The 13,952-nt window shown below is 41.6% G+C and overlaps 2 protein-coding genes across 4 annotated transcripts in view; both read right to left on the bottom strand.

The window, feature by feature from the left end:
• The window catches only part of LOC132129571 (utrophin-like), a 150,860-nt gene extending 145,275 nt beyond the window's left edge, over positions 1-5,585 (bottom strand). For all 3 annotated transcript variants that reach the window (XM_059541200.1, XM_059541199.1, XM_059541198.1), the window contains exons 1-5: positions 5,360-5,585; positions 4,979-5,151; positions 3,275-3,410; positions 1,378-1,553; positions 1,178-1,313 (exon numbers count right to left, since the gene is read on the bottom strand). In XM_059541200.1, the coding sequence (XP_059397183.1) occupies positions 1,178-1,313; positions 1,378-1,553; positions 3,275-3,410; positions 4,979-5,151; positions 5,360-5,446 (708 nt within the window). In that variant the 5' untranslated portion in view covers positions 5,447-5,585. The remainder of the gene's footprint in view (positions 1-1,177; positions 1,314-1,377; positions 1,554-3,274; positions 3,411-4,978; positions 5,152-5,359) is intronic.
• A 2,053-nt stretch (positions 5,586-7,638) lies between these two features.
• LOC132128978 (utrophin-like) overlaps positions 7,639-13,952 on the bottom strand; it is an 83,691-nt gene continuing 77,377 nt past the window's right edge. The window contains exons 34-39 of the mRNA XM_059540397.1: positions 13,600-13,770; positions 13,349-13,528; positions 12,501-12,629; positions 9,112-9,282; positions 8,848-9,006; positions 7,639-7,848 (exon numbers count right to left, since the gene is read on the bottom strand). Coding sequence (XP_059396380.1) covers positions 7,639-7,848; positions 8,848-9,006; positions 9,112-9,282; positions 12,501-12,629; positions 13,349-13,528; positions 13,600-13,770 — 1,020 coding nt within the window. The remainder of the gene's footprint in view (positions 7,849-8,847; positions 9,007-9,111; positions 9,283-12,500; positions 12,630-13,348; positions 13,529-13,599; positions 13,771-13,952) is intronic.

The following is a 13,952-nucleotide window of genomic DNA, read 5'->3' as shown; positions in this document are numbered from 1 at the left end:
CGTAAAGCCTGGCTTCCGGACAAAGTGATGTCAGAGCATATTCCGGCAGTGGGGAGTGAGAAGAACGTCTTACAGTGCATGTTCTTGCTCGTGGCAAACAAATCCACTTCCGCCCTCCCTTCCAAATCATTTGATCTGATCCTGGGTGAAGCCTCCATCTCCTTGAGGAATCCCGTTCCTCGAAAGCATGCTCACTCCACGGTTCAGAATACCTTCTCTGTTACTCTGACCACAGGCCTGAGGCAAGTACGCCCAGACGCACTGCTCCCCAGCCTGAAGTAGACGCGTTCGTCGAGAAAAGAACCGGGGTAGGCGGATTAATAGGAGAATGTAATACGGGCTTTATTTTAGACACATGAAAGGCGGGATGAATTCTCCTGTACGCAGGAGGAAGTTTGAGGCGGACTGCCACCGGGCTAATGATCTTGGTGACAGTGAACGGGCCAATAAATTTGGGAGCCAATTTATTAGAGACGGAACGGAGAGGAATGTTCTTAGTAGAAAGCCACACTTTTTGACCCACGACGTATACGGGAGGCCTAGACCGGTGGCGATCGGCTTTAGCCTTGGTGCGCGCCCCCACTTGGAGTAGAGTCTCGCGGGCTCTAGTCCAAGTGCGGTGACACCTCTGGACGAAGGCGTGAACAGAGGGGACCGCAATTTCGGATTCCAGACTGGGAAAAATAGGTGGCTGGTAACCTACACTACACTCAAATGGAGATAGGCCCGTAGCTGATACTGGTAAGATATTGTGGGCGTACTCCACCACAGACAATTGTTGGCTCCAGGAGGAAGGATTCTTGGAAACCAAACATCGCAATACCCTTTCCAAATCTTGGTTGGCTCTCTCGGTTTGACCATTGCTCTGGGGATGAAACCCTGAGGACAGACTTACAGTCGCTCCCAGTAATCTACAGAATTCTCACCAAAATTTGGACACAAATTGGGGTCCCCTGTCGGAAACCACGTCTATCGGGAGGCCATGTAAACGAAAGACGTGATCTACAACTGTCAACGCCGTCTCCTTGGCTGAGGGTAATTTGGGCAAGGGAATAAAGTGGGCAGCCTTCGAGAACGACGGTCAACCACCATGGTCAAAACAACCGTGTTTCCCTGGGTGGGCGGGAGGGCGGTAATAAAATCTAGTGCGATGTGTGTGTGTGTGTGTGTGTCGAACCTTGAGCTCTCTGAGGCTCTTGTCGGAGGCTGAAACCGGCAGCATCTCCACAGCGACCTCCGTGTGCTCCAGCCACTGAGCCAGACCAGCGGTCCTCTGAAGCACATCCATCACGGCTGGATCCACACCCGTCAACCTGCACAAACAGCGTTTAGCCGTACACACACACACAGATCTGTGGGTGCTGAGCACAGGCTCACCTGCGCTGGCGCTCACACACTTGACTCTGCACACATGTCCAGCGGCGTCTCAGAGCGTCCAGCTTCTCCTGCAGCAGAGCAGCGTCAGGTGACGACACCTGACCGATGATGTGCTCTCCAGACCGGCTCAACACTGCCACAACAGACTGATGAGAGGCCAGACCTTCCTCCAGGTCCTGCACACACACACACACACACACACACACTGGGTTAATGGATGGTTGACCTGTGAGGGTGTCTAACTGATAAACAGGAAGTTGCCACTGCTCTTCATACACAACTGAGGGCAAGAAATGCACCTGACCTTTATTCGGCCTGACAACTTCACATTCAACCTCTTTCAGCACTTTCAGACCCAGAAAGACACACACACATATGTTTTCCCCAAAGCTCTCTCTGACTAGTGCATGAGCCTAATGAGCAAATGTCCTTGTTTGAGTTTTCGGTCTGTTAATTGCAGAGGAAAAGGCCACTGTGACTCTTCAAAACACTCATTTCACACATCAGTCTAACAAACACTGGCAGTGTATTTTGCTTGCATGAAATCATTTTTCTTTCATACATTTAATTGTGAGTTAGAAGTGCTTAATTATCATATAATTATCACACAATTGTCAATTAGTATCCCACAGCATGATGACTGATCTCAATTAACATTGATGATTAATGATTACCTCCCTCCAAATTGTGTTTCCTTTTTTTCCCGTTCAGAGAATGACATCTTGTTGACATTTACATTGACATTAATGCATGTGGAAGATGCTTTTATTTAAACTGACTGAAATGTATTCCAGCTACAGATTTTATTGGAACTGAACTCATGAACGTGTATCTGTACGCGCTAAAATAAAGTGCAAAGAAGCAAATGAACATAAATATATATATATATATATATATATTGAATTGTAAATGTGACCCTGCACCACAAAACCATTCTTAAGTGTCAATATAAGCTTAATAAATAATCTCTCAATTGATGTATGGTTTGTTAGGAGGACAATATTTGGCCGAGATACAACTGTTTGAAAATCTGAGGGTGCAAAAAAATCGTAATATTGAAAATGAAAAAAAATTACCTTTACATTTGTCCAAATGAATTCTTAACAATCAAAAATTATAAGTTTTGATATATTTACAGTAAGACATTTAAAAATTATCTTCATGGAACATGATCTTTACTTAATATCCTAATGATTTTTGGCATAAAATAAAATCAATAATTTTGATCCATACAATGTATTTTTGGCTATTGCTACTAATATACCCCAGCGACTTAAGACTTTGTGCTCCAGGGTCTCACATATGACCCTTGCCGATGATAAATGCATTATATCTATGCTTCTAACTATCTGTCAAACAAAAAAATATGCCATGTTTCCATCTGAAGCTTACCACATTGAAAGGATTCATATATAATAAAGTTTATAATATATACATGCACTTACTATTATTAAAAAGTGTTTAAAATAAGTCTTACATGGTCACAAAGACTCCATTTATTTGCTCAAAAATAAAGTAACACACATTAATATTATGAAATATTATTGTAACTTAAAATAACTGTTTTCTATGTGAATATATATTCAAATGCAATTTATTCCTGTGATGCAAAGCTGAATTTTCAGCATAATTTCTCCAGTCTTCAGTGTCACATGATCCTCAGATTTGATTTTGATTCTAACATGCTACTTCATTTAAAAAAAAAAATACTTTTATGAATATCCATGTATTTTTATATTTAATTTATACTTAGTAAAACTGCTAAACTTTTTAAATGTTTAAATGCAAAATGCTTCCAACTTCTTCACCTGGGATTTTTCAGCTCTTAACCGTTGTGCCAATAGATCATAAGAGGTCAAAACAGAATGGATCTGTGACCTTTGACCCTGCGTCTGACCTGTTGCTGTGCGCGAGCGCGGTCCAGGTCCAGTTCTCCGTCAGCCAGGACCTGTTCAGTGTCACTCAGCCACTGCGAGAGATCATTCATGTCACAGTGAAACTGCCTCCACTCCTCCACAGTTCCATCGAAACACCTGCGCACACACACACACACACACACGCACACACACACGCACACACACACACACACACGCACACACACACACACACACGCACACACACACACACGCACACACACGCACACACACACACACACACGCACACACACACACACACACGCACACACACACACGCACACACACACACACACACGCACACACACACACACACACGCACACACACACACACACACACACACACACACACACACGCACACACACACACACACACACACACGCACACACACACGCACACACACACACACGCACACACGCACACACACACGCACACACACACACACACACACACACACACACACGCGCACACACACATCAGGAAACACACTCATCTAAGGGACGATAGCCTCACATCACATGCATTTCTTCAATTAAACACAACAGCACAGTGTTTCGAATCGTTTATCTCATTCTCAAGCAAGTGTGGCGTGTTTGCACAAGAGATCTACTGATAATATCTGTCAGACAGATAGCGCCCGCAAGCACCATAACACATCAGCATCATAAATTCATTTTCCTGTACACAACCAGCTGGTCGAACTGATGTTACATTCATCAAAAGATCCCATCTGAGTGATTCCCTCCCTTCCTGACATGCATGAGCGAAGACCGCAGCTCAAAGTATGTTCAAATTAACCTCGAGCGCTAACTGCTAACGAAAAATCAAAATAAAGCTGAAAATGTTTCCTATTAAATTTCCTATTAATATTCTTCAACACTAAAAACAATGATAACTGTCATGTAATCATCATTATACCTAAAAGCAATGCCTGAGCCTACTCTTTTTGAACTAATTATCATTGAGCATTATTCATCTTTGCTTTAAATGTGACGTTTCTTTAAATCAGATGCGCTCTGCACCAGAATTAATGAAGGTTTCAGCAGTGAGATATTGGTATTGGTTTCTCTCCCGTCCTCATGCATTTATAATATCCAGGGATTTGACACATATCTCTATGGACCAATCATAAGCAGATATTCCTTGACTCAGAGCCGTAGCCTCAGTTGATATTGAGGGGGCATACCCTCCCTCCCTCACAAAAATTCACATTAGGCGCTGACTGTTATGTTTTTTTTTTTTTTTTCAAATTATTACATTTGCCGCCCCCAATCCTGAATGCATGGACAAATCCTTCCCTGGACTTCTCCATTAGCATATTACGAATGGATGAAATATAACATTAGCAAATCTACCTCCGATAAGGAGAAAATGTGGAAATGTATGCTGAAATTAAACTTTTCCTAACCCACTTAACGCTCACACACAACTGGAAGAGCATGACCATTAAAAAGATGTATAATAATGACCTCCCTCATAACTAGAGATATAATAGAGTTCAGAATTACAATCTCTATAACTGTATTCATCAATAGTTTCATGCATTAACTACTATCATGTCTAACAAATTAAATACAATAGTTTTTTCAGGTTCACTTTGTGATTGTGGGCTGTAACGAGGAGGTGCAGAAAGACTGCTCGTCTAGACAGGGAATTATGGGAGAATGCAGAGTCACTGGAGGCTCACCCTTTCCTCTGGCTGTACATGCGGTTGACTCTGTCCCACTCGGAGTTCAGCTGTGTCAGGGCATCAGATATCTGTGCCATCTCCTGTCTGGAAGCTTCCAGAATCACATCCGGCTGGCGCTCATTAATCACTTCGACCTGCTCTCCCAGCCGCTCCAAACTCTCCTTTATATTCTAGAGACAGAGACACAGAGAAGTCCATACAAAACAAACAGAACAACTGAAAACACCCATTGCTCCAGTCAGTTTAGACTGCTAGTGAACAGGACTGAAGCTTGGCAAGCTAGGTTCAAAGTAGTTTCCCCAATGCTTGTTCCAGCATACTGATATTTGGACCTCTTGAACCCTGTCATGAATGAAATGACTGTAGTGTGTGTCTGACCCTGAGCGTGTCCTCCTGGCTGGAGAAATCCTCAAACAGTCCTCCGCTGAGCTCTGAGGAGTTCAGAAGCAGCTCGTTGTCGGCCATGGCCAGCAGAACCTTATTAATGTCCAGCAGATAGTCGGACGGGGAGACGGATGCGCTCCTCTCATCCTGAGGAACGAGGGATGACTCTGATCTCTGCGGAGGAGAAGACGATGATTCCAGCACAACTGGCTGAGTTCTGATGATACGAAGCTCCTGCAGAGAGAATAGTGAATGGAGGAATGTAGCGTGTGACATGGTGCTTTCACACATTTAGCATTTGTTTACAATGCAACAGTAAACGAGATCTGTTGTGGGAACACCAGCAAAGCAATTCGCTGTCAATAAGAGTGTTAAAAGTGGTAACAGGACCATAACACAGCCTCAAGCATTTCTGTAATGTAGACGTAACAGTCAAAACATGGTTAATGTAACACAGCTTTAACATAGCCATTACCAATGATGTAACACAGCCTTAACAAAACCAATACTCATAGCTGTAGAAATAGCCATAGCATAACTGTAAAACCACAATAGCAAAAAACTATGCTGTAACAAAGTCGTAACAGCTGTAAATGCCATTGTAACACAGCTGTAACCCAGCTATAAACATAACTTCAACTTAGCCATAACAAGGCTGTAACATAGCCATGAAGTACAAACCGGTTAAAAGGGTCATATGATGCGATTTAATTTCTCCTTTCTCTTTGGTGTGTTACAAGCTCTTGGTGCATGAAGAAGATCTGTAAAGTTACAAAGACTAAAGTCTTAAATCCAAAGAGAAATTCTTTATAAAAGTTAAGACTTGTACACGCCCCCCTAAAATGGCTCGTTCAAACACGGCCCAACATCTCTACGATGATTAAGATTCGCATAACGCCGACCAGATGTTCACGCAAAGAAAGAAATGGAGGATGAGGATTGTTTCCTGAACCAGTAGCCTGCAATGCTTCTGTGACACAAAGGCTGTTTCTGTAAAGTTGGGCAGTTCAAACATTGCAAGGACAGTCTGGCGCTTCTCACTCACAGCCTGTAAATACATTATTTATATTTAAATAATTTGCCACTGATGATTCAAACTTGAGTCTTGAGCATGGTTTTATGTTTATTTCTCTCAATATGCAACGCAATGCGTAAATAGACAGTATAAGTCATTATAATCAGTAATTATGTCCCCACTGTATACAACAAATGCCTCGTTTGTAATGGGTTTTATTGGTTTTGTCTTATCTAGTGATGTCCGGATCGCGAACAAATCTTTCTATTTAACCAGATCTTCTTAGTGAACCGGTCGAACCAGTTCACCAAATCGAACTGAATCATTTGAACACGCGCTTGAGTCATTCGGCCAATCACAACACACTGGATAGCTGGCCAATAAGAGCACACCTCTCTTTTCAGACCGATGAGCTTTGTAAAAACTGACGCATTTCATAAAGGTACGGCATAGAGTAGAAATAATAATGTGTATTATATGGAAAATAATGATGTTTTTGAACCAGATAAACACATTGCATTACACAAAATACACAAAATAATGTTCTTTTTAGCAGCATCATATGACCACTTTAAACACCGCTGTAGCTGTAAAATAGCCATAACACAACCGTAAAATAGACAAATCACAGCTGTAACAGCTATAAACCAATATACAGCTGTAAACAATGCAGTAACATAGTAACACAGCTGTAAAATACCCATAACATAGTCATAACATTGTCATTACAGCCACAAACAAAGTTGAAACAAGACTGAAACACTGTTGTAACAGACAAAACACAGTTACAGTTGTAAACAATGATCTAACACAGCTGTAAATGTAGCTGTAAATCAACCACAGATGTAAACACAGTTATAATCACGACTGCAGCATAGCTATAATACCCATAATAACAGCTGTAACGCTGAAATAATAGCATAAAGAAAGCTGTAACAGCTGTAAAGTATCCATCATTTGAACATGCACAAGGATGTTCTGATGCTATAAGACTTGTCCAAGAGTGGAACCAAATGCAAGTTTCTGACGTCAGGTTTTCTACTTACAGTGTAGACATACAGTACATCACATTATAAGAAACTGCCCATGTAAACACTGCATACATAAACACTGTGGACATTCAACTCCAAATAAATTGCCGCCCACCAGCTTTTCAAATAGTAGCAGCCTAATATTTCTGAAAGAAACTTTGGGTTTTAGAATTTAAAAAGAGTTTTTGGTGTTATGTATAATAAACCGTTATCTGTCTCCAGAAAAGTTAATACTGCAATTTAACGGGTTTCATGTGTGAAAGTGGCTTGAAATTCAGAACCGGCGTTACGTGGCTGACGTTGTTAAGAGAGCATGAAATGACCTTGTAGCCTGTCTGGAGCAGCAGGAGTCTCCTGCAGATGTCCTCGTCGGGGACAGACAGCAGCACCTCCTCTCCTCTCCTCAGCACCTCCTCAACAGCTTTCTCCTCATCCAGCTAAAACACAAACACATGACGCTCTTACATTGCTGTGTTATAGGAGCAACACCTCATAGTTCATGTTTAAAGCAATAGTTCGAACAAAAATGAACATTTGCTGAAAATGTACTCACCCTCAGGCCATCCAAAATGAGTTTGTTTCTTCATCTGAAAAGATTTGTGGAAATGTAGCATTGCATAACTTCCTCAGCAATAGATGCTCTGCAGTGAATGGGTGCCGTCAGAATGAGAGTCCAAACAGATAATAAAAACATCACAGTTACCCACAAGTAATCCACACCACTCCAGTCCATCAGTTAACGTCTTGTGAAGTGAAAAACTGTGTTTATAAGAAACAAATTTGTCATTAAGATGTTTTTAACTTGAAACCACTGCTTCTGGCTGATATTATTGGTCTATAATCCATAATCACACTTCCTCCAGTAAAAGCTCCATCTCCTGTTGTCCTCTCACATCAAAACCCACCACAGAGTTTTCACTTGTAAACGGTGCTTGATCTGTGCAGATTTCTCTCCTGATTCAGACAAGCTGTTTTTTTTCAGCGGAGGACGTGTTATTAAGAATAGAGGACTTATATTTTATCCAAAAGCAAAGGTTTGAAGTTACAAGCATCTTAATGATGGATTAGTTTCTTACAGATACACAGCTTTTCACTTCACAAGACATTAACTGATGGACTACAGTGGTGTGGATTATTGTGATGTTTTTATCAGCTGTTCGGATTCTCATTCTGACGGCACCCATTCACTGCAGAGCATCCATTGCTGATCAAGTGATGCAATGCTACATTTCTCCAAATCTGATCCGATTAGGAAACAAACTCATTTACATCTTGGCTAGCCTGAGGGAAAGTAAATATTCAGGAAAATTTCATTTTTGGGTGAACTGTTCCTTTAAAATACAGATATGTGAGTGGAGCTACAAAAAGTTATGTCATCTCACATTGTATAAGGTCAAATCAGGTGTCAGTTGGTGCTAACTAGTTAATGTGCGTACCCTCTCGTCGTCAGGTGTGTGTGTTTTCTCCTGTTGCTCCAGGGCTCTGATAGTTGCTTGTAGGTCTGACTCAAACAGCTGTATCTGTGAGGAGGAGAGAAGAGGAGCAGACCTCCCATCTGTCACCTCCTCCTGTCTGACCTCCAGACCAGCAGACACCTGAACACAACACACACACTCAGCACTGGCTAATGAGAGCCTGTCCAGCACCGCGGCTGGAGAACCAGCTCCACTCAGGCCTGAGCTGAGCCGCTGGAGTCGTACCTGAGCAGAGCTGATGTGCTGCGCCACCTTGTGGAAGTTACGGTTGAGGTCGGCCAGTTTGGGCTCCACCAGCTCTCTGCACACAGGCCCTCTGCTGGTCATCAAGATCACTGCCTGATCACGGGCACTGTCCACACGCACACTCATTCCCTCCAACTCACCCAACACAGCCTGGCAGACACACACAGAGCAGAGTTAAAGGGTTAGTTTGCGCAATTTGCAAAAATGTGTCATTAATAACTCACCCTCATGTCGTTCCAAACCTGTGAGACCCCCATTTATCTTCAGAACACAGTTTAAGATATTTTAGATTTAGTCCGAGAGCTCTCAGTACCTCCATTGAACCTGTGTGTACGGTATACTGCCCATGTCCAGAAAGGTAAGAAAAACATCATCAAAGTAGTCCATGTGACATCAGAGGGTCAGTTAGAATATTTTGAAGCACCGAAAATACATTTTGGTCCAAAAATAGCAAAAACTACGACTTTATTCAGCATTGTCTTCTCTTCCGTGTCTGTTGTAAGACAGTACAAAACAAAGCAGTTTGTGATATCCGGTTTGCGAACGAATCATTCGATGTAACCGGATCTTTTTGAACCAGTTCAACAAATCGAACTGAATCGTTTTAAACGGTTCGCATCTCCAATACACATTAATCCACAAACGACTTAAAGGCCATGTTGCAGGTTAACCACCACTTTCGATTAATGGGTACATAAATCACTCAAGATATGTATATCATTTTTAAAATGTCTCAGAAATGGTCTTAAAGACCAGTTTTTTTACGTTTTTGGTATTAACGTTTTTTTTATGCAACTCGGCGATGACGTCACGTTGGGGAGAAGTCGAGGAAAGGTAGCTTCAGCCTAGTATGATGCCGCGTTCCAGGCAACCCGTAACCCGTGTTTTTCCAACCTTAAACCCGTGAAAGTGCACAGGAACGGCAATCAAACTCGTGACTTCCCACCCGTGAACTTGTGTCTCGTACTAGATCGATGTACTCTGAGTTCTGAGGTCACACAGGACGCAAAACAACAATGACAGCCCTACGGATAAAAAAACCTGCCTGGAACACAGCAGAACTAACGTCGCTATAGACTGACTGGGATGAGGAAGAGGTGGCAAGAGCCAACATGTATGATGACCTGCAGCTGTGTAATTTCGAACCTGCCAGAAGTGAGAGGGCAAATGAGGAATTGCCAAGAACTGATGTCCATCAAAGCTTATTAAATGCATGGTCCGAAGAGAATGAGTGGAGAGTTGGTGAAGTGTCCTGGTGAGTTGCTATCGTTTAGCATCGCAGCAATGAGCACTGGAGCTAGTCTACGAGCAGCAGTGCACAGTAACGACACACACACACATATATATATATATATATATATATATATATAATATTATTATTTATTTATTTTTATTTTTTTACTGTCATTGAGTAGCACCGAGTGAAAAATCAACGTTTTCTTTATATCTAGTGGCAGTGATCATGACGTTAGTTCAGATAAGTACCGGTAACCTTTGTCATAGTGTCGTAGAACTGGTAAACGTTGTCTTTGTCATCTAGAAATAGAAGGCATCATGCTAGCTATATGGGCATTTCTAAGCGTTTATCTCTTCCTCCGGTGAAAATGTTGTTGCAAACGTAGCCGCGTGTGTGTTGCTGTGTTTGGCAGGTGCTTGTGTGGGTGCTGTCCCATGGAAACTGCGCTGAAAAGCTTGTGCAGTAGGGAAGTGAGTGCGTTTGGGTCGCTGTTGGTCGATATCTCTCTATCTGTCTGTCTGTCTATCTATATATGTAGTCTATCTATCTATATATATCTATGTATTTATCTATAATCTGCGCTATCTGAATACTCTCGTCTACTACTCGTCTCTCTCTAGTCACTCTCAATGCTCTCAAGGCGGGCTTTGGTAAATTCTCTCCCCAACGTGACGTGATGCAATGCATTATGGGGGAAAGGAGACCGCTGTAAGATAGTACCTTCTTTTTCGTATTATATTCCGTTTTGTGATACCCAACAACATAAAATACAATGGATAACAGTTTAAATGTTTATTACCATTAAGTAAATTGCACAAATTCGTAAAAGAATTTACCCTGCAACATGGCCTTTAAACTGTTAACTTTTTTAATGTGGCTGACACTCCCTCTGAGTTCAAACAAACCAATATCCCAGAGTAATTCATTTACTCAAACAGTACACTGACTGAACTGCTGTGAAGAGAGAACTGAAGATGAACACCGAGCCGAGTCAGATAATGACTCCTTCACGAGTCAAGAACCGTTTCTGTCAGACGCGTCCGATTCGAGAACCGAGGAGCTGATGATACTGTGCATGTGTGATTCAGCGTGAAGCAGACTGACACACAGAGCGTCCGAACCGAACTGATTCTTTTGGTGATTGATTCTGAACTGATTCTGTGCTAATGTTATGAGCACGGGTGAAACAAAGGCTTGAATCATCGCCAATGACGCCATTACGTCGAGCGCAAAAGAACCGATGAACCGTTTTCTTCAACCGGTTTATTGAATCGAACTGTCAGAAAGAAGTACTGGTGATCCGAAAACCGGTTCTTGACTCGTGAAGGAGTCATTATCTGACTCGGCTCGGTGTTCATCTTCAGTTCTCTCTTCACAGCAGTTCAGTCAGTGTACTGTTTGAGTAAATGAATTACTCCGGCATATTGGTTTGTTTGAACTCAGAGGGAGATTAAAAATATATATATATCGGATATCAAAAACTGCAGTGTTTTGAACTCTCTCTCACAACAGACCCGGAAGAGAAGACAATGCTGAATAAAGTCGTAGTTTTTGCTATTTTTGGACCAAAATGTATTTTCGATGCTTCAAAAAATTCTAACTGACCCTCTGATGTCACATGGACTACTTTGATGATGTTTTTCTTACCTTTCTGGACATGGACAGTAGACCGTACACACAGTTTCAATCGAGGGACTGAGAGCTCTCGGACTAAATCTAAAATATCTTAAACTGTGTTCAGAAGATGAACAGAGGTCTCACTACAGGAGCACTGAGCAGCACAGAGCGCCCTCTCGCGGCTGGAGACAGTAATGTTTTCTATTGGTTCATTTGTCTTAATTCATTTCTCTTGGTTCATGTCAAATTAATTTTGATAAATAAGTCGCACCTGACTATAAGTCGCAGGACCAGCCAAACTATGAAAAAAAGTGTGACTTATAGTCCGGAAAATACGTTATGATAAAAAATAATATCAGCCAACAATACTGTAGCCTAACATTTATTATCCTAATAAATCCTGATGGATCAAATTACATTATTTATTGCTGAATATTCACTTTCACTGAAAAGACACAAATGACACAAATAACCAAGTCTCTGTGTGTGTGTGTGTGTGTGTGTGTGTGTTTACCTTCATCATTCTCTCTTTCTCGACTGCAGGCATCTTCTCCATCTCATCCAGTCGTATCTCCGTCTGATAGAGCCATGTGCTGATATGAGCCAAATTCTCATCAAACATCTCCACCTCACGCATGTGATTCTACAAAACACACACACACACACACACAACATGCAAGATATAGCATCTCTACACAGCATACATGCAATATATAACAGGTAAAAAGTAGGACTGTCAACAGATTAAATTTTTTTTTTTATATTATCATTGTTTTGTAGTTAAATGTAATTAATATGCATATTTTTTCCATCTCTAAAACATCTAGTATTGCTGTATTACATTTGATACCTCTCAAGAATTTGAAAAAAAAGATAATAAAAATAAAGTTAGTAAAGTTTTAATTTTTTATGATTAGTTGAATATGTCCCCATTTAGATATTTATATGTAAATGCATGTGATAGTGTGTGTACTGGTATATATATATATAATTTAAATTAAAAAATTAATTAAAATATATAGTTTATATATATATATAATTAAAAATTACACTTCCTGTGTCCCTGTAAACCAAAAGGCTAAAACTGTGTTTTATGAAATTAAAGAATGTTCAGTAGTTTCCTGTAAGTTTATGTGTAGGGTTGGTGTAAGGTGATAGAAAATACAATTTAACAGTATAAAACAATTCCGCATTTCGTAAACCTCGAATGCAAGTATGTGTGTGTGTGTGTGTGTGTTTGTGTATCATGTGCTGCTAAGCTTCTAATCAGTCTTGACAAATCACATAGAACCGAATGAAGCAGTTGGGAGGATGTGAACCTAAGGAGTTGACTGCGTGATGTAAGTTAAAGCAGTCCCTCACCAGAACAGCACTGATCCAGTCCTCGATCATTGTGTGCACACGGTCCCAGTCTTCATTGAGCTCAAACAGCTGATCCTCCAGCCTCGCCTCGCTGCCCTCCACTAAAGCCTGCAGGGCGGCGCTGTTCTCCATCAGCACAGACAGATCGCTCTTCTTGAGCTCAGACTCCTTCAACAGGCCCTGCAGACAAACACTCATGTAACACACTTGCAGTAAAGTCGCCTGAGCGAGCGGCTGTCAGACACACTCACGTTGGCCCATGTGATCTCCGTCTCGGTGTCGTCAGGCATGTCTCCTGTGCTGAGCTTCTCTTTCAGTGGCGTCTCAGTGTGCCTCATCCAGGCCTGCAGGGCGGCGCTGTCCTTCTGCAGCCGCTGAGACAGAGACAAGGCCTTCTCCAAATCCTGCTTCCCCTCAGTCACCTAATTACACGGACAACAGGTATTTATGGCAAATTACACTGAAGTCAACATGAAATAGCTTTCGCAACTCATTTTAGTTTTGTAATGCGATGTATTTCTGAGTGAAAAATTTAGGACGAGGCTCAATTTTGATCACTGGAAACTGCTTTCATTGGCGTTATAGAAATGTGTGTGTAAAATGT

Source organism: Carassius carassius, chromosome 46 (genome assembly GCF_963082965.1).
Source record: "Carassius carassius chromosome 46, fCarCar2.1, whole genome shotgun sequence".
NCBI classification, from domain to species: domain Eukaryota; kingdom Metazoa; phylum Chordata; class Actinopteri; order Cypriniformes; family Cyprinidae; genus Carassius; species Carassius carassius.
The sequence above is the reverse complement of the archived record's forward strand: the minus strand, read 5'-3'. Positions and strand labels throughout refer to the sequence as shown.